Source organism: Malus domestica, chromosome 15, assembly GCF_042453785.1.
Source record: "Malus domestica chromosome 15, GDT2T_hap1".
Lineage (NCBI taxonomy): Eukaryota > Viridiplantae > Streptophyta > Magnoliopsida > Rosales > Rosaceae > Malus > Malus domestica.
Genome location: NC_091675.1, coordinates 19,341,015 through 19,364,610, shown reverse-complemented (window position 1 = coordinate 19,364,610; position 23,596 = coordinate 19,341,015). Strand labels below are relative to the sequence as shown.

Genomic DNA, 23,596 nt, shown 5'->3' with positions numbered 1-23,596 from the left:
ATGCATGTAAACTCAAAACTTCAATTTCGATAACTCGAAAGACCACAAATAGAAAGAAAAAAAAACAAAAAACAAAATGCAGAGCCGTGTTGCACACAAATAGCTCTTGGCAATTTTGAGATAACAGTTCACAACGAAAGGCAAAGCTGATAAGGTTTTCTGAATTTTGAATTAATTTTGGTGGCCATAGGAATGATTGATGAACTTTAGATATTGATGGTGGATTGACATATATAAGAGAAATAATAATAATCACTAAAACAAGCTGTGCTCTTAAAGCTGACGAGGTCTTCTTGAAACATGGTTCTAGTTCAACCATGGATCCGTCCACTCGTCCATATAGCAATATAGCATCCTGCGGGATTTGAAATACAACGCCATCATCGACAGGTGAAAGCTTGTGGATATCGGGAAATTGAGTTTGATCTTGAGGATGCCAGAGATGGTGGATGCGAGCGCTTTGGAAGACGTGGATGGCTTTTGTGGTTGCAGAGACGGTGGGTTTATGAGGTACTGAGATGACCTCGTGGCAGACATGGAGGAGGAGGAGGAGTGCATGCAGGGAAAGAGGAGACAATCTCCAGATGAGAACACCCGTGATGGAAACGGAAAACATAAACGGTCAATACTGACGGTAGGGTAAAATTGGAAGCTCAATAAATTATTTATTTGGGCCTGTCATTATTGGGCTGGTTTGATATTGTGTTTTGTTCCAACCATTAAATAAAGTTATTATATGGTTTTTTTATTAAAATTTAAAGTATTAAAGTCATTTTTATTAGTTTTTTTTTTATTTATAATTTTTTTGTTATTTTTATTTAAGCAATATTTTAGACTAATTCATGTAACTACGAGAGACTCATCTATGCCATTATGTTTGTCTTTAATTCTTGGATAAATACAATTTACACCCTTAAATATGAGTGCAATTGTAAAATCATACCTAAAACTTTGCAATGTCATACACAAACTTATAAACTTATTTTAATGTCATACGCCTGTTAGTTAATCTATTTATTTCTTAATTTTTCTTTAATTCTTTTCACCACATTGTAATTGCACTCAAACTTAAAAAGTGTACCCAAGAATCTTTAATAAAAAGAAAATTACACCTAATAAAAATGTGCCTCGCCGTAGAGGATCGTTCCCGAACAAATATTGAATGTCATTCTCCGGTCCTACGCAGAAAATAGATGCAAAACAGCGCTTTCCCATCCAAGAAAGCTCATTGACCCCAAACCCTAATTACCTCCATTCTTCTCTCTCTCTCTCTCTCTCTCTCTCCCCTTTCTCTCTCTAGAGTCCTTCGCCTTTGCCCTCTGAAAATGGTAATTTCTCTCTTGAACTTCGTATGCAGCTGTTCCATGCTCGACAAAGGTTCAAAATTTTAATCCCTTTTATGTTTTACAATTTTTGTGCAGGCGGATTCTCCACGCAAAAAGTAAGCCCTAAAATCCCAATTCTTGTTTTCAATTTCTGGTTTGGAATTGCATCCTACCATGTTTGTCTGAAAGAAAGAATTGTATTTTGACATTATGTATGTATCCAGGCTTTCGATCTGTTGGAGTTTATAATTTGCTGTGTGTTTAACTGGTTTTTTGGGCGATGGATTGGGAACATTTCTTTTGCTATGTTTGTCTCCGGTTATCTCTTATTTTTCGTAAACTTTTGTTTCGAAACCGATACTTTAAGGCCCTCCCTTAGCGATTATAGGAAAGGAACAATACACAAATTCCCTGTTTTAGGATTTTCAATATTAGCTAATTGTTTTAGAAATACAGTTGAGATATGCTGGAGCGCATGTGCGTTATGTTAGGTTCATGTGGTTGTGCTTGATGTGCTTCGCCATAGTCTATGGAAGATATTCCGATGTGAAATTTGAGGGTTTCTTCGAGAGACCATAATGTGGCAACTGTTTTTACGCGAGAGGGTTTGTTTACCATTTAAGTGCTGTAATTGTAGCATAGATGTTTGTAATTTACTATTAGGCTTTGAAGTTGTTCAATGTGTTATAGAAATTTAGAATCAAGTGACCTGAAAGTTTATGCTCTTTGAGCATTTGTTTATTTTTCCATTGCGATTTCAAGAATGTTTCAAATTTGGCTTGAATAGTGGGTGAAATGCCCAATTTGGAACATTCTAGCATCCCTCAATAAGGTTAATATGTTTATGCAAGGTTTAATATGGTTCCATTTTGGAAAATTCTAGGGTCTGTTAAATTCACACTATAGATAAATGTTATTTTGGATAGAATATTAGGTTTGAGTTTGCGGTCTTAATTATGTATATTCACTATGCAGCAGAGTTCAAATAAGATTATCAATGTTTATTTTTTATTTATTTCAAGTTGTTCAAAAAATTTATATTGTGTATGGATAAATCAGGTATTCACGATCCCCTTCTCCTTGGAGAGCTCAGTCCAGGTCCAGGTCTAGGTCTTGGTCTAGGCCGAGGTCGAGGTCAAGATCATTGTCTAGGCCACCAAGGCAGAGGTCTCGCTCTAGAAGTCGTGGCAGGTTGGTGTTAATTTTTTTCTTATATGTACTTTTCACTATGTTACTCATTGACTTTAATAACTTTAATATTTTGGCCATGTACCACTTATATTTCTGATACATGGTTGGCATTTTTTGGTGCAGATCAAGGTCCAGAAGTCCTGGCAGGTTGGTGTAAGTTTTGGTTTTGGTTTTGGGTAGTATGCGTGTTTCTAAAGTTGAATCTTGTCAAACCTTGTTCCCATTGATGACACTGATATTTTTCTGTGCTGGCCACATGGACTGATGGTGCTGCTAGTGCTCAACTTAGTCTTTTTTGTGTGGTAGGGCTGCTGCTATAAATCCTGGAAATACATTGTATGTGACCGGCCTATCTACAAGGGTCTCAGAGAAGGATGTTGAAAGGCACTTTTCAAAGGAGGGAAAGGTGCTTCGATTTTATTGTTTGTTTTAAAGTTAATTGTTTTAGAACTTTTTATTGAAACATGGTGTACTGATGAATTTTTCATTTATAATATTTGCTTGCATTCATCCTCAGGTAGCTTCATGCTTTCTTGTTATGGAGCCTCGGACTCGGATTTCTCGTGGTTTTGCCTTCATTACGATGGACTCAGTTGAAGATGCTGAACGGTGCATTAAAAATCTCAATCAGTCAGTTCTGGAAGGTCGATACATAACTGTTGAGAGGGTAATGTGATTTTAATACGGTGATAAACTTGAAACCATCTAGTTGGGTTTACTTTTTCTTGACTTGGAAGTTTTCTGGTTATATTCAGAAGTCATTGCGTCAGCTATGTTGGCAGCAATCACAGATGATGAGTTTATCCATGTCAACTTTAGTGAAACAGCTTGATCAATGGCAAGCTTAAACAGCATTTCAAATGCGCCTGATCAACTAAACATAGCAACTATATTCCAACAACTATACAACTTCAGCATTCACTTTCAACTTTCAACCCTCAACTAATCCACGGACATTACGAACAACTTTCTAATCAGGCTTTTATGGTATTTCATAACTGGCATTCATTTTGTGGACATTAATCATATCACGTAGGTGCCCAGATATCTTGTGCTTGTTTCTGTGTCCAGATTTACTACTTTATGTAGATTCTTCTAAGTTGTTAAAATATATACTCTGGAATCCTTGTTTATTAAAAATGACATCGCTTGGAGATTTCTGTTTCTGTTGTTTTTTACAACTTTGTTTATGATTCTTTTTTTATTCATTTTGAGATTGTGTACCGGAAGTTTCAGTAATTGAGGATTTATGATTATTTTCAGTCTCGGAGGAAGCGACCAAGAACGCCAACACCTGGGCATTATCTTGGGTTGAAAAATACTAGAGACTATGGTATGTTTGATATGCTTTTAATAATAAATGGTCTATTGCCTTTCTGTGGTTTGTTTGCCTCTCTCTCATATTTTATCTCTGCCTTGGTCACAGGCTACCGAGGTGATCGTGATCGAGATCGTGAACGTGATCGTGATCGTGATCGTGGTAGGTACCGTGGGGGATCAGCTCGTGATGACTATGGATATAGGAGGTCTCCAAGGCGCTCACCCTATAGAGGTGGCCGTGATTATTCTCCAAGGGGCGGCTCACCTTATGGCGGAAGATCAAGAAGAGAGAGGTCTTATTCTCCCTATGGAAGCCCGGAAAGAAAGTATGCTCGTGGCTCTAGATGAGTCTATATGTGATGTATCTCCCGTCTGTCAAAAGTGACGAATCTGGAAACACGATGTAGGAGTGTATCGATCTGTGTCTCGGAGTCTGCTGTTCCTCTTGTTTCGTTTTTTCGTGTTTTTTTTTAACTAATTGTAGGATCTTGCTGGTTTTAGACCTTGGATATGGTGTTTAAATATGTATGTGGCTTCCTTTTCGTCGATTTTGGTCTGCTTTTGGCATCTGCTTTTTGATAATTGAGGGAACAAGTCTTACCTAAGGCATGAAATATAATTTGTCATAATCAGCTTGAGTTGGCTGATCGCCTTTGCCCATGTCATGGTTGGAAAAAATAGAGTTAAAATCTTCTTCACCAAAAATTGAAACTTTCTCCTAATCATCTTTATCTATTCAAACTTTATCACACATTATATATAGGGAATCATCCTCCAATGGACCAAAAATGGAGTCCCACCCTATAGGGACTCAAATAGTTGCCCCATAACTGATTATGAGTGGAAAATAGCAACTCTTCTTTACTTTAGACATATTCGTGGCCAGATAGCTACTGATGCAGAGTCAAGTAATAATCAACATAAAAAATGTCGTACCCAGTGCACAAGGCTTCCGCTTTACGCAGGGTCTGGGAGAGGTGAATGTCGGCTACCCTTACCCCCATTTATGAGATGCTGCTCCCAAGTCTCGAACCCGAGACCTACCGCTCATGGGCGAAGGCACTTGCCATCGCACCAAGTACGACCTCTTAATAATCAACATACTCAACGAAATTAAATATTAATCCGAATATTCCATTGCAGATACTCTTAACACACATGCATCGCTATAAAATCTTAGATGTTAATATCTAAGAATCACTATAAAGTCTTATTTTGCGAAAGTCTCCTTAACATTTCTTAAAATATGAACGTGTTGCGAAAATGGTGTCAATGCCTATGTAAAGCAAATAACCACATATAACCATGGATGAAGTCGAAGAATAGAAGTAAAAAGCATACAACTTAAATAGTAGGAGTTTGGTTTTTACTGTTTTAGTAATACTTCTATTTCCTCCCACATTTTCTTTCTACATTCATTTCTCATGACACTAGTAAAAAAAAGTAAACATAGTGATACTTTAGTCCCGTTCTACTTCAATTTCGGTTCAAACTCTGTAAATATAATATAATCTATACTAAAACCTAAAACACTTTGAAACAATGTTGATAAGCACATTGTGCTTGCTGTTTTACCTCTGCTAAGACCATCTCCAACCCTTGGGCTAAAAGCCAAATTTTTTAGCCCGGAAAATTTGGTTTTTAGCTCAGAAACATCTTTTCTGCTCCAATCCTTCTGCCCTAAAATTTTAGCCCGGAATTATTAAAGAATGAACTTAGGCTAATTTTTTTCTTAAATCAATTTAAAAAAATAAATAAATATGTAGATTATTGTAAATTAATTTTATGAACATTTTAATCTAAAAAAATTTAAATTCTGATAAACATTTGGCATTTAGCCCGGGGGGAAAGCTGGTATTTGGCCCAGAAATAACATTTAGCATTTAGCCTAAAATTTTAACATGGGTTGGAGAGTGTTTGGGGGGGGTAATTTGGCTTTTAGCCCAGATTTAAAGATGATCTAAGCGAACTAAACTTGGCTGCTGCAAATTCAACAGCTTACACCCAAATCCGATTGAACAAGTTTCCAAATTTTAATTTTTTATTAATCAAAACTCATATACTTGTCCAGCCAAAATTGGGTGTAAGCAGCAGCGAAGTTAAATCCCTGCTGGTCTTGTACAATCTTAAATCTGTAGCTGTAAGGTATTTTAAATCTTTGATTTTTGGGGAAAGCATGGCAAGTGCAAAGGCCATGCCACTCTCTCTAAACCCCCAATCCACCTTCCTCCTCGCCAAACCCCTCTCTCTCCCCACCACACCTCGCAAGCTCTCGGCGCCTGCTACCCTAAAGTTCCCGCGAAAGCTCCATGGCCTCTTTCCCTCTTTCACCTCTTCCTACTCCGTCCAAACCGACCATTTTGACGAGGACCATGTAATCGGCGACTGCCTCGTGTTCGAAGAAGGCGTGTTCGACGACCCCTACCTCCAAAACGATACCAAAACCGACCGAATCAGACCCGAGAAAGCGAAACCCAGAAGAGATGGTTCCGAAATCGGGTCGGAGAATTTGGTTCCGGACCAGTGGCGGGAGGTGCAGGCGGAGATTAACATAACGAAGAAAGAGCGGCGGAAGATTGCGCAGGAGTTGCAGTTCGGGACGAGGGTGGAGAAGCAGAAGAAGGGGCTGGAGCCGATTAGGGATTTGAATTTGGAGGAGTACTTGGCGTATAGGGAGGCGAAATTGAACCAATTGAAGCCACTTGTTTTGGATGATGCTTCTGGTTTAGCTCCGGCGGAGGAGTTGAAGGAGAATGAAGGGGATGCTAGGAAATTGAGTGAGAGAGTGGCGCCGAAGAATCCGAGGTGGGCGGTTTATGGGAAGGGATTGGAGGATGTTGCAGATTACTTTAACAGTGGGAATTATGAGCCTGGTGCTAAGAAATCTGAAGGTAATTGCTTGTTTATACTGAATTTTGCGGATGTGACTGCGATTTATTTTTTTGGATATTAGATTGCAGATGTGAGCTCTGGATTTTGTTGGAAAATTAGTAAACTTTAGATAATCAAGTATCCAAACTCTATTTCTTAACCAATTTTTCAATATGGATAACTTTTCTTATGTTGAACTTGAATTGGGTTTTTTGGGTTTTGTTTAATTCATAAGGTATTTGAGGCATTGTTTGTTGCTTGGATGATTAGGACCCCGAAAGTTATTTTCGAAAGAGGAAAAAGCCCTCCTTAATAAGCGAAAACCTGATATAGCTGCTGCAACCTCTGTAAGCTTCCCCCTTCTTATGATCATTTGTACATGTTCAGGATAAAACATAATCACGTTTTTGTACTTCCAACTTGATGCACTTGAAGTTATTAAGTTGTTTGTAAAGTATTTGTAAACTCTTTCAGAGCAAATGGCTACCCCTGCACACTCTTGCTGCATCGGGAGAATTTTACCTTATGGATGCTTTATTGAAACATAATGCTGATATCAATGTTGTGGATAAGGTACGTAAATGGCCGCCTTTTACCTTAGAATGTTGAATGCAGGATATTGTTCTTGGCTTTTCATTACCTGATTTAAGATTTGGTTCATTTCGTCTCCAGCACGGTTGGAGTGCTCTCCACAAAGCAATTCTTGGTAAAAACCAGGCCATCACGAACTATCTTTTGAGAGAATCAGCTAATCCATTTGTTCGTGATAAAGTGAGTACAAATTCACCTAGTGTATCACTGTATCCAGTTTAGAATTGGTGTGAAGATTATTGTCCTAATTAAATGTTTATGGTAAAAACCAGGATGGCGGCACATTGATGCATTATGCTGTTCGAACAGCTTCCAGTCAAGCAATCAAAATTCTTCTGTTATATAATGTTGATCTAAACCTTCAGGACAACGTACGGATTTTAATTTCCCCTAGCACTTTATTATGCAACTTCAATCTATAATAATCCTGAGAAGTATAATTAAAAAAGTTACTTTCACCATATAGGATGGTTGGACGCCGTTACACCTAGCTGTTCAAGGCCGAAGAACAGATGTTGTGAGGCTTTTGCTGATTAAAGGAGCGAATAAGACATTGAAGAACAAGGTATACATAGTAGTTCTGGATTCTGCACATGCTTGAACTGTCCTCCATAATATCTCCTCTTATATAACGCTGTTCAAGTTTAAGCAACTTATTGACTTTCCAGTATATGCATCTCATCACCTTGATGTGGACCGTAAGATTTGCGAATGTTATGATGAATGATTGCAAGTCATCTATACTTTCTTGCAGGATGGTTTAACCCCTCTTGACCTTTGCCTCTACTCTGGTCAAGACACGAGGACTTACGAGCTAATTAAGTTGTTGAAGCTTCTTCCGAAGTCGCGTTAATGGTTGGATATTCTAATCGCATATTCGACTCATCAGTGTGTCAGCTGGCCAAATGATCTCATGGAAAACCAGGGTTTGATCCGCCATAACTTTACATCAAAGATTCAGCATGTCCAGCTATCATCCGACGATCCATCTTTCCAACTCACGAGCTGATGCTGTTACAACTGCGAGAACGCCAACTGGAATATCGAAAGGAGAACATTTGAAGCTCAAAATCATTAGCTATGCACCAACTTTGTAATGTTTTGTACTTGAAGTCACTGAAATTGAATTGCAGAATATCTCGTTACATATTTGGACTGTTCGTGTTAGGCACAAAAGAAGCTCGAGTCAGCACGAGCTCAGCACGTGCTCAACGCAATTGAAAGGGGCAGGACACGTACATACATGATGTTTACATGAAACAAAAGTGTGCTACATCAATCAATTCTTGAGGACAACTCATTGAACGTGTAAAATCACGTGTTTTATGTGGGTTTAGGTGAAGCGTGCACGCGAATTCAAAATTCTTTCTTTTATAGATTATATTGATTATAGTAATTTAAAATATCGTATTATCAGAAGAAAAAATGATACATCACGTGTCATTATGCTATCTTATGCTGATATGTCATTGCTATGCTAAATATTTTTTATTAAACTCGTTATGATACGTCGACATGCTGCATTTTGTTATTGTTACGCACATTTATTTGTGCAAGCACCGAGTCACATTCGCGCAATCGAAATAGATCGAGTTGCCCCCGGTCCATAGAAACTGGTCGAGTTTGAGTTTTTTCATGATTAATGTTAGATCACATTTGTAAATCATGTGATGTGTCACTAATAAAAACAAATATGCACGTTAATACTAATAATTTAATCATCAACAAACATATCATATGATTTACAAAATATAATTTAAATTAATGATGTTCTGACATGATTCCCTTTTTTTAATCGGGGAGACATATCCCTGAGAGGGAGGATTAGAACAAAATTATAGAAAATTAATCGTTAATTAAACTCGTTAATCACATTGATTAAAAAAGAGTTAAGAAGGCAGCCAGCCGAAGTAAAGATCAACTCTCTCTCCTCTCTCTCTCAGACGTTGATATTTTGGTTTGGAACAATGCTCGGAGCCGGAGCTCATTTCCACGTGACGGATCGCTCAGCTGCCATCCGTCCGGTCCCAAAAACTTCGCCTTCTTCTTCCTCTTCGCGCCGCTTGGTCTTCACGGTTCGATTAGGGTTCATCAGACCATCAAAACGGTGTCGTGCGCTCAAATCTCTCCGCATTACCTGCAACAGCTCTTCCTCTCGCTCTAGATCCAGCAATGCCGACGATCATCACGATTTCGACCACATCCAAGCTTCCCTCCTCCTCTCAGGTCCCATCTCTCTCTCTCTCTCTCTCTGTGTGATCGCATACATGTTTATATACATATACAAATACGTACGTTTCTATGTATTTGTGATTATTGAATTGATTTTGATTCTGTTTCTTACTATTTCGTTCAAAGGATGGTCTTTGTTGCCTAAATTCAGCAATTTTGACATAAAGTGGAGTAATTTGTTGCTAATTGAGTGTGATTAGGTCTTTGAAGTTGTTTATTTCTGTTTAATTAGTGCAGAAACTATATCGCACTACCGTATGCAGAGGCGAGGGTTTCAAGAAGAATCGAAATGGCAGTTATCTGGTAAATTGCGTCCCTTTTCGGTCCACGCCAGCCGACAACAAAACATTCTTGATACATTAGGCCGAAACTTTGTCCAGCGTTTCCAAACTCCCACGATTTTTCTTAAGATTTCTTGTGATGGAGACTTTTTGCTGCCAATTGTTGTAGGTATATGAAGTTATGTGTGTCATATGAATGATTGTGAATGTGATTTGGAGTGTACGTCCTCGGTTATTAATGTTGTTATCTGATTTTTGTTTTCAGGCGAATTTGCAATACAAAATCTCATAGATGCCCAGTGGGGAGATGAGAATGGGGTAACTGTTTGAGCTCTGTTAATTAAGTTGGTTCTTTCTTATGTAATGTATATTGATCCCGTAAATGGTCTTGCTGCAGGACTCCCCTGATCATTTCCAGTTCTTTAGAAACCTTGTTGACAAACTCGGCTATCAAGTATGGAGCTAATTTTTTTGTGTGTATTAAGTTTACTTTCTGAAGGGTCGAAGAGAAGGCTTTTGTCGTTTGTCTTTTTCCTGCTTTAGCTACTCACTAGTCTCACTCTTATGTTTATTGCATGTTCATAAAATTTCTGACGATTCCAATAACTAGAATGTAGAAAAAAGTGAGTGTTGAGAAGGGATCGCAAGTATATAATTCGTCCGACTTAAGAAGACATTGATAGTCTTTAGATCCCTAATGGTAGCATTGCACTTTGATTGTACAATATTAGTTTTCCAAGTACAAGGTGGGAGGTAATACCATTCAGGGTCATTGTCTTATTTTTGCACCACTTCAATTCCAGGTGAATATGGTGAGAATTACGGAAAGAGTGCGGAATACTTACTTTGCCAGATTGTACTTTAGCAAGGTGGTAAAAGTTAAATACCTTATGAGTTATGTCCTAATCTTTTAAAGAAAATGAAGCAACCTTATGACATTGAGGTTCCTGTTATCTATCTGCAGCCAGGGGAAAATGGCTTTCTTAGTGTAGATGCACGCCCGTCAGATGCCATAAATTTCGCACATAGATGCAAGGTATCTACATCTCTTGCCCTCCTCAACACAAATACTCATAGACCTTATGTACATAAATATTCCTGCTGCTTCATGTCCAAGCAAGAAACCTTCAGTTTACACATGACCGTTTCGTTGAACTTGCTGTTAAGTTCTAGTGACACTTGCCACGTGCAGGCACCCATATATGTAAACAAACAGATTGTCTTAACAGATGCAGTGAGGATCAGTTATGGGATGGGCAGAGTGCGCGATACAAAGTCTTGTTACGACGTATCTCTTGACAGGTACTGAGTTGTATTTTAGGGGTCTCAATTTTGTTTCGTCAGTTTTTTGTGTGTGTATGATCATATGTTGTATTCTTTTCAGTGCTATAGAGGGCCCAGATTCTTTAATTCAAGAACTTTGTTTGGTTAAGAATATCAATTTAGCTATCAAAGAGGAAAGATATAAAGATGCAGGTATTTTATCAGGACTTTTCACTGCTTTTGTAACATATACAATTACCAAGTCACGTTACATTTTCCCTTTTTTTCATCGATTTGCTTCTGATTGCCTGATTCATGTTTTTATATATCGTATCATTTGCAAATTAACGACCGGTTCCTGCAGCCATGTGGAAAGACGAACTATTCAAGCTTCGCAAGTCAATTCAAGGGCCTTAATCACTATAGAAGGTTATCCTCTTCTAATGGTTTCTTAGAAATATGCCTTTTGAGGCTTTTGGCATAGCTTTTCATCACAAAGATTCTGGTGCAAGCAACACCTTTACGAGTTACTCAATGACGAGGGAACTTCCAAATTATTGAATGTACAGCTACCCTAGTATGTTTTCCTCAAATTTGTAAATATAAATCATGTATTTAGTTGGATCTTCCAAACCCTAAAGACGGTCAGTTTTCCTTGGAGATATCCAGAATTCCAGAGTTTGTAAATCTGACCAAAATGTTGTATGAAAAGAATGATCATATTGTGTTTGCCCGTAATCGAATTGAAAAAAAATCTTGTTTCAAAAGATGGATGTTTTATTACATTTGTGCAGTGATTCTTCTACTACATTTACATTCTTCTAAAGCTTGCGTGTATGAATCCTTGACAGCGATAGCAGTTCGATTGTGTTCCAACAGTAGTTGTAACTCGAATCATAACGCGATAAAATTGGATTATTGCAGTATGTTGTTATTTTTTCTTCACCAAATTACATAAAACGTGTGACGCGAACATAAATTACATGTCACAACTTGTACTCCAGTAGCTACATTCTTCACCGGTATGAACATGTACGCTTTACAGCCGAGAACAAAATGATGGATTGAACTAGTTCCACGCATTCTTTGGACGATAAAAACCGGGGGAAAGTACTGCAAAACCTACTACATTTCCGCTACAAAACTATGCTCCTCGCATCTGCAAATCGAAGGAATCCGTGGATTCTGCCATCGAATCTGTGTAGACGTCTTCTCACCGTCTCCCCACAGGGCATACGCTTCTTCTCCGTGCGCAGCATCATCACCAATGTCGAGGTCCTCTTCGTTCATTCGAAGATCAACTATGCGGTTGATCAAAATACAAATCAAGCTCCTGACAACGGCGTTCCACCAGATGATGAAAAGTGCTCCGCCGGTCTGGTACCCCATTTGTTGGAGGCCAACTTTTGTTTTCCCTTCAAGGATGCAGTACATTACGCCAGGACCGTAGGTTTAGTGGGGGTGCATCATTCGAAGAAGGTCGGATCGGCCAAAGAAGCCCGAGAGGAGTCCCCCCAAGAGGCCGGCTACTGCGTGCGTGTGGAAGACCCCCAACGTGTCGTCGACGCTTTGGAAGAAGGCCGATCTTCTGTGCAACATCATCATCGTGTACCAAGGTATTGAGCCAGACATTGCTCCCATTATTAGTGCTCCCCATGGCTCCACAATCCCTGCTCGATCATGTTCATATTATTGGTGGAATGCTGCAAAATTGCTTGTTTTTACTTTCTTAAATGAATCAAAGCCAAGTTCATAAACATTCCTAACCATCATGTTCTTGTTTTATGAAAGCAATGATTACATTATGTTTAATTGTTAGATAAGTGACACATTATGTTGTCAGACTATTTGATGATGGATTTTAAAACAACAATCCACTTGATCAATTAGCGAAGAGTGACAGTCTGATAATTTAACATGTCATGTATTTTATTATACGAGAGCATTTGCATTTGTTATATCTAGGAGTGATTTTGGGTTTGATTGGAAACAAGCATTCCCAATGCCAATCCAAAAATTTCGGAATCAATATTAGTTCCAATCTCGCAATTTTGGATTATCAAAATTTATCAGAAATTTCGGAATCAGTTTTATCTCGTAATGTTCAGAACTTAATTCGGACCTCCTACATTTTGCAAGATTTTGAAAATTTTCAAACTTTTATATGTCTGCCATTCAATTCAATTTCTAAATTTTTGCGATATTTGTAGACCGTTACATTTGTGTTTGACATAAAATTATATTTGACAAGATATAATATTGTCCATCTATAAAGTATAATAGTATTATTAAATACACAAAATCCGAAATAAGACATGTTTGTACCATACTTGACCAATCCCGAAACTACCGAGCACCGGCCAACGCTATACTGTCAAGGACCCAGAAGAGTTCCCCTCCGACCAGGAGGCCAATCACTACTCGACACGTGTCAAGATTAGAAGCCAATCAGAGCGCAGCACGTGTCGACATCAAGAACCAATCATAACATGACACATGTCAATGTGACAAAGCTACAAGTTTTTCTATAAATAGGGGTCATTCCCCCACAATATTGGCTAATGCCATTTGTGTTAAATCATTCACAAGAACTCACTAAATTGAGAGCTTGATCCTTTGTACTTGTGTAAGCCCTTCACTACTAATAAGAACTCCTCTACTCCGTGGACGTAGCCAATCTGGGTGAACCACGTACATCCTGTGTTTGCTTCTCTGTCTCTATTCATTTACGTACTTATCCTCACTAGTGACCGAAGCAACCAAGCGAAGGTCACAAAACCTGACACTTTCTGTTGTACCAAAGTCTTCGCTGATTTTGTGCATCAACATTTGGCGCCGTCTGTGGGAAACGACACTTATTCCTACTCTCTTCAGCTGTGTCAAGCTGGTTTCTATCATTCGTACACTTTCTTTTGATCTGGCATCCCTCTCCAGCATGGGAAGCGAAGGAAGCCACAGCACACAGAATGACACCCCCCTTGCACATAGTGCGAAACAACGAAAGAAGGAAGGAAAACGAGTTCTTCTTCAAGCTAAAGTCGATGAGTTGGAAGCTCAGAACAACAAGATAGCAATGAGGAATGAGGTCCTCCAGGAGCAATATGAGAAGCTCTTCGAGACACTCCACGAAGCTAGGCAAGCTCAGACACGCGAGCTTGTTGCTCCCGTGGAAGTCAACCATCAACTGGGTGCCCTCCAACATGGAGGGTCACATGCATTCGACATAGATATCCCTGATAGGGAACAAATTACCCATCGATTTGATAATCAACATGAGGCTTCTCTTAACCCAGTTGCTTCGACCCGAACCATGAGAAGCGGAGGGAGACACCTCTTTGCTGAAGGGGCAGAAGGATCGAAAGTCGTCTTTCGCGATTGTCGGGATTTCCTGAAGCAACGTCGAGAGAATTCCATCCATATAAGCTCAAAGATCAATGACCCAAGGATTTCTGAGAGACTCGGTCCCCTGCCACGGCCCGAGCCGGCCACCAACTTGGGGAAGGTGCAACAAGTCCTAGAGAGACATGAGGGTACAGGGGACTCAGAGGTGTTCCGACAGACATACCCTGGAAGCCAGTACAACGAGTCCAGGGAAAAATCACATGCCCTTGATCAAACCTTCCTAATTCCAAGAGGAGATGGAGATTTACGAAAGAAAGCTCCAGTGGCACATAACTCCGCTCAGGACCCCCTTGTCCTACAACTTCTTGAGGAAGTAAACAAGTTGAAGGCTGAACGTCAGGCTGAAATACCTGACTGGAACCAACCCAGGCCTGGCCCTCTTACAAGGAGGATCCTCAACACCCCCATTCAAGCAAAGACAAAGCAGAAGCTTGGCTTGCAACTTTATACTGAAAAAGAGGACCCAATTGAGCACCTTAACCTCTTTGAGTCCACCATGGCATACCGGATGCACACCGACGAAGAGCGATGTCTTCTCTTCCCCTCCACCATCTCTGGCGGAGCTCTAAATTGGTATTGTCGTCTTACACCTGAGACGGTAGACTCATTTGAGGAATTGAGGAAACTATTTGTTTCCCAACACATTTTCCAAACCGATCGCTTGCACTCTGCAGATGACCTGTACACTATCCGCCAGAGGCCAGACGAGTCATTACGTATGTATGCTGGCCGCTTCAGCCATGAATACTCCCGGTGTGCCGAGGCAGACGACAAGACTGCCCTCAAAGCCTTCACGGCAGGCCTACGTGATTGTTTCTTTAAATACATGATCAATGCCAATACTTGGAAGACTTACTCTGAGGTGATGGCGCAGGCTTATAACCATGCCTCCGCCGAGGCAAAGACATATCAGGAGAAACCCCCTCACCCAACGCCATGGAGGAAGAACTAGCAATAGCTAAAGTTTGACGGTTGGGAAGATCATCCAATGTTTCTCTAGTACAGGACTCTAACAAAGACCCTGAAGACTCCGACATTGCAGACTCAGACTTAGAGCTAAAGCTAGAAGAGCCCTCATCACTAGAACTTCCAGGCTCTGACATCTACAATAAGAAGAAACAAATTCTATCACTACATGCATGATCAAAACATAAGGAAGTTCCTATATTACCCACATGAAGATGGTGCAAAGCGATGCCGGAACCCTTCTCAATCAGAAAGCAATCCGTCTTCCACAGTCACTACAAAACAAGCAAATGAAGACCGTGTCAAGCGCCAAAAAAAAAAAAAAAAAAAAAAAAAAACAGCTTCATCCAAAAAGCTTCACCCGAAAAGCTTCACCTCCAAAACTTCACCCAAAAAGCTTCATCCAAAAAGCTTCACCTAAAAAAGCTTCACCCAAAAAAAAACTTCACCTCCAAAAAGCTTCACCCAAACAGCTTCACCTAAAAAGCTTCACCCACAAAGCTTCACCTAAAAAGCTTCACCCACAAAGCTTCACCCAAAAAGCTTCACCTCCAAAACTTCACCCAAAAAGCTTCATCCAAAAAGTTTCACCAAAAAAGCTTCACCTAAAAAAGCTTCACCCAAAAAGCTTCACCCACAAAGCTTCACCTAAAAAGCTTCACCCACAAAGCTTCACCCAAAAAACTTCACCCGAAAAGCTTCACTTAAAAAAGCTTCACCTACACAGCTTCACCTAAAAAAGCTTCACCTAGAAAGCTCCCTATACATACTTTCACCTACAAAGCTTCACCATCAAAGCTTCACCTCGAAAGCTTCATCTACAAAGCTTCATCTACAAAGCTTCACCATCAAAGCTTCACCCAAAAAGCTTCACCTAAAAAAGCTTCACCCAAAAAAAACTTCACCTCCAAAAAGCTTCACCCAAACAGCTTCACCTAAAAAAGCTTCACCCACAAAGCTTCACCTAAAAAGCTTCACCCACAAAGCTTCACCCAAAAAACTTCACCCGAAAAGCTTCACTTAAAAAAGCTTCACCTACAAAGCTTCACCTAAAAAAGCTTCACCTAGAAAGCTTCACCTACATAGCTTCACCCAGAAAGCTTCACCATCAAAGCTTCACCTAGAAAGCTTCAACACCAAAGCTTCACCTACAAAGCTTCAACACAAAACCTTGCTCCAAATAAACAAATTTTGTTCACAAAACCCAAGATGCCCTTGAACTTGTACAAAAACACAGGTCAACACAAACATTTGTTTTGTTCTACACCCACAACATCCCTGTCATAACCAAACAAGCAATTATGTATATGTTTCCAAACATATTATAATAGATCCAACAACAAGCCAAAGTCCCAAGTTTCATAATGGACAAAAGTACAAGCAATTCATCAATAATGAAGGTGCTACAAAACTTGGAATCTGCCCCAAAATAGAAATCCAACTCAAGAGACTTTTTCTCTCTCTCCCTCTTCCGCCTCCTTTCATCTATCAAATTTCTGCAACCTCTGCTCTTCTCCAATGGAGCTGAATTTTGGACACCCTATAGTTTTTGAGCATATGAACAACTTTCAAGAAGGAACCATTTCTGTTTGAGCGACGGAAATTAAAGTGTTGAAGCTCCAAACATGACAGTCGGATTCTTGCAGATTTCGAAGCTGCTATGATGTTTCGAAGATCTGGAAATATTTAACCATTAGTTCATTCTGAATTTTTGATATGTTATGAAAGAGACGATGAGGCACAACTTCAATGAAGAAAGCATGCTGATCTGAACAATAGAAAACGGAGTTTCGAAGCTCACAACAAATCTGACGGGTTGACAGAAAAATAATAACCAGTCATTCATCATACCTGAATTTCTTGAGTTATATAGCTCCGAGGGATCTCAAATTTGGATATGTTGTAGTTCACAAGCTGAGGAACAACTTCAATGAAGAAAGCATGCTGATCTGAGCAAGAGAAAATAGAGTTTCAAAGCTCACAACAAATCTGACGGGTTGACAGACAAATGATAAACAGTCACTCATCATACCTGGATTTCTGGAGTTATACTGCTCCGAGGGACCTCAAATTTGGATATGTTGTAGTTCACAAGTTAAGGAACAACTTCGATGAAGAAAGTATGTTGATCTGAACAAGAGAAAATGGAGTTTCGAAGCTCACAACAAGTCTGACAGGTTGACAGAAAAATGATGAACAGTCACTCATCATACCTGAATTTCTGGATTTGTACTGCTCCGATGGATCTCAAATTTGGATATGTTGTAGCTGACAAGGTGAGGAACAACTTCGATGAAGAAAGTATGTTGAGATGAACAAGAAAAAATGGAGTTTAGAAGCTCACAACAAGTCTGACGGGTTAACAGAAAATTGATGAACAGTTACTCATCATACCTGAATTTCTGGAGTTGTACTACTCCGATGGATCTCAAATTTGGAGATGTTGTAGTTCACAAGATAAGGAACAACTTTCATGAAGAAGACTTTGCGATCTGAGTTATAGAGAATGGTGTTATCTTGCATCCACTCAGGCTGATTAGTGGAAACGAAAAGCAATTCCACCAAAGAAAAGATGAAAAAGAGAGAAAAGCTACTAATTGCACTTGATCTTGTCTAGTCAATAGCATGCAGCATCAAACACACAAAAGTTGGAAATATTTTTAGATAAGGCATATGCGAATGTGTGACATCGAAACAAGGATTCGTTACTTTGACAAATTAGTAACAAGTGAGACATCTCATTCGGCAACTCTCTTCGCCTGAAGACTTGGGGGACTCCCACCATATGCTACTGCACCTTAATACTCGGCAGTCTCACAACCACTCAGTGACTTGGATTTTTCAAGTCTCCAACCGAGAAGTTTTCCTCACTCGGGAAATTAAGGGAACACTACCTCAAACTACATGCTTCACTCACAAAGCTTCAACAATACAGGTTTCAACAAAAGCAAAAATTCAAAGAACTTTATGAAGAAGGCTTTGGTGTATTTAACACAATATATTGAAATGAAGCAAAGCTTATTTATTAATATTTTCGATAAGCCACAAATATGTACATATACATGAGTCAAAATAAACAAACAAAAGGGAGCCTTCACAAAGGTTGCTTAGGGGAAGTCTCAGCAGTCGGTAGAGCCCCAGAAAGAGAAAGCACCGGAGGGTGGTTATCCGGAGCCTCAGTACTTGACAAAACCCCAGAAGGAGAAGGCATTGGAGGTTCATCATTTGAAGCTTCATTACCAGGTACAACCCCAGAGGACGAAGGCAATAAATGCCTTTGGAACAAACCCACAAACCGCTGATGATCAAGTAAAACCTTACCATCAGATTCCTTCATCTGGTCAAGCTTCCTCTTCATGTTTGTAGCATAGTCATGGGCGAGCCGGTGCAACTGCTTATTCTCATGCTTGAGCCCTCTAATCTCCTGTTTGAGACTCATCACTTCAGCAGCCAATGATTCAACTTGGCGGGTTCTAGCAAATAGGCGTTGGGCCATATTAGACACAGAACCTGCACACTGAACACTAAGAGCCAGAGAGTCCTTAACAGCCAACTCATCAGACCGTTTGGAAAGTAGTCTGTTATCTTTGGGAGTGAGAAGGTTCCTGGCCACCACTGCAGCGGTCATATCATTCTTCATCACAGAATCCCCAACAGTAAGAGGACCAGTAGGGGATATGAAGGATGGGCGCCATATGTTGTCTGGAGAAGGTGTGGCTGTCTCTTCTCCAAGGTTCAGGTCAAAACGACGGTCGGAGGGTCCAGACATTTTCAAATGTGTTGAAGAAGGAAGAGGTCAGACAAATCAAGATCTTAGAAGTGCAAGAAATGAGCTTCTACTGGTAGAGATTCAGGTGTGCTGTGGAACTTAATGCCAGCCTCTATAAAAATCTGCACTCGACGGAGCTTCAGAAATCGAAGAGGCGTTTGCTTTCTCAAAAGCTGGGCTGCTCAGAGACCACAAGGGCCGATCTCAGAAATCGAAGAGGCGTTTGCTTTCTCAAAAGCTGGGCTGCTCAGAGACCACGAGGGCCGATCTCAGAAATCGAAGAAGCACCTGCTTTTTCAGCCTCGTCAGCACCTGTCACATGCACACTCAGCTTTGCGGAAATTACGGGCAATCTGTCGAAGATTTCTGGTGAAGTAGAAAGCACGTGAATCTTACTGTTCAATCACCGCTCTCCATATGCACCATCAACTCCTCGGGTACCACATATAACTTTATCAAAGATCTCTGACAAAGTTTAGGCACGAGAATTTCGAAGTTCCAGCTACCCTACTATTACCCATAAGGGTAAAGGAACAGCACCACTGCTTGACAACTGGAAAGTCCCTATGTGTGTCGACCTCCGTGTTTTGCGGCAAGACAGGTTGGCAAGAACGTCCAACCTTTACTCACATTCGAGAAAAGACTCCCAACATAATTACTTTCTCAAAAACCGGAGTAGCACCGCTTTCCGAATCTCGAGGGTCAGATCCTCGACGGGATTGCTTGTTCGAAAACCGAAGAGGCACAACTCTCAGAACTTCGAGAGCCAGATTTCCTTAGATAAAGCTTGTCTGTAATCTTCACACGTAACATCAGCTTTCCAGATACCACATACCACTTTTTCAAAGTGCTCTGACAAAATTAAAACACGTGAAGCTGGCAGCTCCCACTACATTGCTGTGACCAAGAAGGGTAAAGGAATATCATTACTACTTGTTATTGGGAAATCCCTATATACATTGACCTCCCTCCTCAACGGACAGGCAAACCTGCAAAAATGCTTAACCCTTTCTCGCATTCGAAAAGGCACCCTCAACATAACCTCTCGAAATACTCAGCTTTATTTCCCCCCGATAATACCTCAGCAAATAAGCCACACCAAGAACAAGAGTATCTCATATCATCAGGGTCGAAAACAAGAGTATCCCATATCATGCTTTCTCCCTATCTTTGTCTTTGTCCTTGTCCACACCTGCAGGACAAGGAGAAAGTGAGCAGTCAGTCGGAACCTGAAATCAAACCTCCAATTTGGAACTGACTGCCTGGAGTCTTTGCCTGGTTGCTTACTTAGCATTGCTCTCGAGTACTCATCCTCAACTGATGTCAAGGTCACGAATTCCACCGGCAAATACCTCATGACAGTTGATCAGATATTGGCTCTTTACACTGAAGCTGCCAAGCGTGGATGAGTCACTATGAAGGAATGTTCTGAAGGACCATTTAAATGCAAAGGTTGCACACCACTTCTGCCATGCAAAAGATTGAAGCAGAAGGTTCAACGGTGAGCTGAAACAGATCACTACAGCACGACACCTTTCCATACCACATTCATTATTCCGTCAACAGCAAAAGTATCCCATATCATCAAGGTCGAACGTACTCTAGATTTGTTGGACTTGTTTTGACCCTCAAATTTTTGAGTCGGCCTTATACTCTGAAGGGCACCAGAAAACCCTCCAGCACAGTTCAAGAATAAGCCTGTGGAAAGTTACTTCTTCAAAAGCAAAAGTATCTCATATCATCTCTTATCCATTTGCTTCTCCTTATCCTGGCAGTTGAATGAGAGACAAGGAGAAGGAGAACAATCAACCGGAAGCCGAAGTCAAACCTCTGATCCTGGGTTGCTTACTTGGAAGTTTGACTGCTTACCTTGTCTGTCACCTCTTTCGGCAGATCTCCTAGCTCGGCGACTTGGGGGACTCCTACTATAGGGTTTGTATCACACTTGACTAAGCCCGAAACTACAACTAAGCTTCAAGTGAAATTGATACATTACCTTGTGCGTCAACATCAGCTAAATACACCATTCCCGGATGGAGGAAAGGTACTTCTAGAGAAGGGCAGATGAAGATCAGACCACACTTCGGTACTTAGAAGTTTCGTGATTACTCAAGGGATTAGATCTTGCAAGTCCCCAACCGAGGAGTTTCCCTCACTTGGGAACTTAGGGGAGCACTGTTTGTACCATACTTGACCAATCCCGAAACTACCGAGCACCGGCCAACGCTATACTGTCAAGGACCCAGAAGAGTTCCCCTCCGACCAGGAGGCCAATCACTACTCGACACGTGTCAAGATTAGAAGCCAATCAGAGCGCAGCACGTGTCGACATCAAGAACCAATCATAACATGACACATGTCAATGTGACAAAGCTACAAGTTTTTCTATAAATAGGGGTCATTCCCCCACAATATTGGCTAATGCCATTTGTGTTAAATCATTCACAAGAACTCACTAAATTGAGAGCTTGATCCTTTGTACTTATGTAAGCCCTTCACTACTAATAAGAACTCTTCTACTCCGTGGACGTAGCCAATCTGGGTAAACCACGTACATCCTGTGTTTGCTTCTCTGTCTCTATTCATTTACGTACTTATCCTCACTAGTGACCGAAGCAACCAAGCGAAGGTCACAAAACCTGACACTTTCTGTTGTACCAAAGTCTTCGCTGATTTTGTGCATCAACAAGACATATCTAAATACAACAATAAACTTGATAAAATAAGATTATCCATGGTTTTTTTTTATTTTTATAGTATTGGAATTTAGGAATTTCGGTTTGGATAGGTACATTCCAATTGCCATCCAAATTTTTCAAAATTTTTCAGAATCGGAAAATTTTCAAATTTGGAATGAAAATTTTCGATTTGAATTAGAATTTTCAATCCATTTTGCACCCCTAGTTATATCAATTAATGTTAATCAAAACCTAGTTCACATATATTGATAAGCATCATTTGATATGTGACATGTTATATTAAAGTATCTTACGCTACACTTCAAAACAAAATATACGATTAATTGATATTATAATAACATAACATGTCATGCATTCGTGTAAGAGGATGTTTTCATTGGTTAGGTCAATTGAGCAATGAGTAGTTTACCTGCACCAGGTGTGATGCAGACGAGGCCGGTGATCATCCCCTGGACCGCACCGATGAAGAGCTTTTCCGGTACACCAACATGTCAAGGGAAACCCACACCAGAAGGCTGGCGGCGGTGCAAATATGGGTGTAGGCCAAAGATGAAATCACGTTTGCTGCAAATGGAGATCCTCTATTGAATCCTGTCCATCCAAGCCACAAAATACCCTCACAAACACAACAACACTCTCTTTCTCAGGGGGACTCCCCTTGAGCTTGTAATACATACATACAGTTACAGAGAAACACAATCAACATCAGTGTGGACGTAGCCCAAACATTGGGGTGAACCACGATACATCTTGTGTTATTTACTTTCTTGCATATTCATGGTCGGATTTACGTTGTTCCAAGACCCCTCCGATTTTGTGCATCAACATTTGGCGCCGTCTGTAGGAATCGACACGAAAAGCTATGTCAGTTCTCTCTCAATTTTTCACCTCCACCGTGAATCTGGAAAAAACCCAACAACCCAAAGCTTTCCCAGAAGACCCACGGAGCCACCTCGTCTCTCACTCTCTCTACTCTCTTAACTATAAACCCACCACATCTCTCACTCCCACTCCAGATTTCAGAAAACCCATTTGAAAGTTCAAAACTTTTACTCGAATCTTTTGAAGAATAAGGAAGAGAAATAGAAAGAAACATAAATCATGCATAGGTGCAGTGGTGGCTCTTCACATGGTGGCAACATGGTCGGTGGTCTATGCTCGTGCAGTGTCCTTCACAACACCCAATCCAACTCCTCATTCTCCACGCTGTTTTCCATGCCCAATCATCACAAGCCGTACGATCATATTCATCACGAAACTTCCATGTCGAGGTTATCTGAGAACAAGATCTTCAGCTTACTAGGCTGGCTATGACGGTGATTGCTAAGCGGGGACTAGCTTCGCCACACCTGGCACAGACGCTCTGATGCTGAAGTGTATACGCTGCTCCAAGCAGCTCAACAATGGATCTCTCTACCGTGAGCTCAGCCGCACGCAACAAACAACACACACATTTTAACAAACGCGTCCTAGGCACACTATTCCTCCCCTTATCCTCTTCACTCGAGGTTTAAAGGAAGGGTCGACCTGACCCATGTTCACTGCCAAAGAAGTCATCGACTCCTTATTGAGAACCGCCACAAGATCTTTAAACCATTGCTCGATAGGGTTCCCAGCGGGTTTTCCGGCAGTTGAAGGCTGACAAGAAGAGGGAGAAACTCTTTCGAAAGACATTCGAGTAACGGC

General features: G+C 40.5%; 3 protein-coding genes, 1 long non-coding RNA gene and 1 pseudogene across 6 annotated transcripts; 3 read left to right on the top strand and 2 right to left on the bottom strand.

The window, feature by feature from the left end:
• The first annotated feature begins 1,138 nt into the window (after window positions 1-1,138).
• LOC103425049 (serine/arginine-rich splicing factor SR45a-like) lies at window positions 1,139-4,384 on the top strand. Of its 2 annotated transcripts, none has more exons than XM_017329474.3 (8): window positions 1,139-1,328; window positions 1,422-1,441; window positions 2,385-2,516; window positions 2,640-2,663; window positions 2,823-2,922; window positions 3,034-3,183; window positions 3,780-3,849; window positions 3,943-4,384. In XM_017329474.3, the coding sequence occupies exons 1-8, from the start codon at window positions 1,326-1,328 to the stop codon at window positions 4,182-4,184; spliced, it is 741 nt and encodes a 246-aa protein (XP_017184963.2). In that variant the 5' UTR covers window positions 1,139-1,325; the 3' UTR covers window positions 4,185-4,384. The 2 variants fall into 2 exon arrangements, with proteins under 2 accessions (XP_017184963.2, XP_017184962.2); XM_017329473.3 differs by having other exon boundaries at window positions 2,640-2,669.
• Window positions 4,385-5,818: 1,434 nt separating this feature from the next.
• Window positions 5,819-8,612, top strand: LOC103401036 (ankyrin repeat domain-containing protein, chloroplastic). The gene is made up of 7 exons (XM_008339740.4): window positions 5,819-6,727; window positions 6,978-7,054; window positions 7,182-7,280; window positions 7,380-7,478; window positions 7,571-7,669; window positions 7,765-7,863; window positions 8,053-8,612. Exons 1-7 carry the CDS (start codon window positions 6,013-6,015, stop codon window positions 8,149-8,151), a joined length of 1,287 nt encoding a protein of 428 aa, XP_008337962.3. The 5' UTR covers window positions 5,819-6,012; the 3' UTR covers window positions 8,152-8,612.
• A 116-nt stretch (window positions 8,613-8,728) lies between these two features.
• On the top strand, window positions 8,729-11,841 carry LOC103401035 (bifunctional nuclease 2). The gene is made up of 9 exons (XM_008339738.4): window positions 8,729-9,524; window positions 9,768-9,980; window positions 10,077-10,129; window positions 10,209-10,265; window positions 10,615-10,680; window positions 10,776-10,847; window positions 11,004-11,113; window positions 11,196-11,287; window positions 11,439-11,841. The coding sequence occupies exons 1-9, from the start codon at window positions 9,266-9,268 to the stop codon at window positions 11,489-11,491; spliced, it is 975 nt and encodes a 324-aa protein (XP_008337960.1). The 5' UTR covers window positions 8,729-9,265; the 3' UTR covers window positions 11,492-11,841.
• Window positions 11,842-12,131: 290 nt separating this feature from the next.
• LOC114821331 (ammonium transporter 2 member 3-like) lies at window positions 12,132-23,584 on the bottom strand (annotated as a pseudogene).
• Window positions 16,622-18,141, bottom strand: LOC139192532 (uncharacterized). 2 transcript variants are annotated; one of them, XR_011576736.1, is made up of 4 exons: window positions 17,656-18,141; window positions 17,475-17,572; window positions 17,294-17,391; window positions 16,622-17,118 (listed from the first exon to the last, which is right to left on the bottom strand). It is a non-coding gene; the product is annotated as an uncharacterized lncRNA (long non-coding RNA). The 2 variants fall into 2 exon arrangements; XR_011576734.1 differs by having other exon boundaries at window positions 17,475-18,141.
• Window positions 23,585-23,596: the final 12 nt, after the last annotated feature.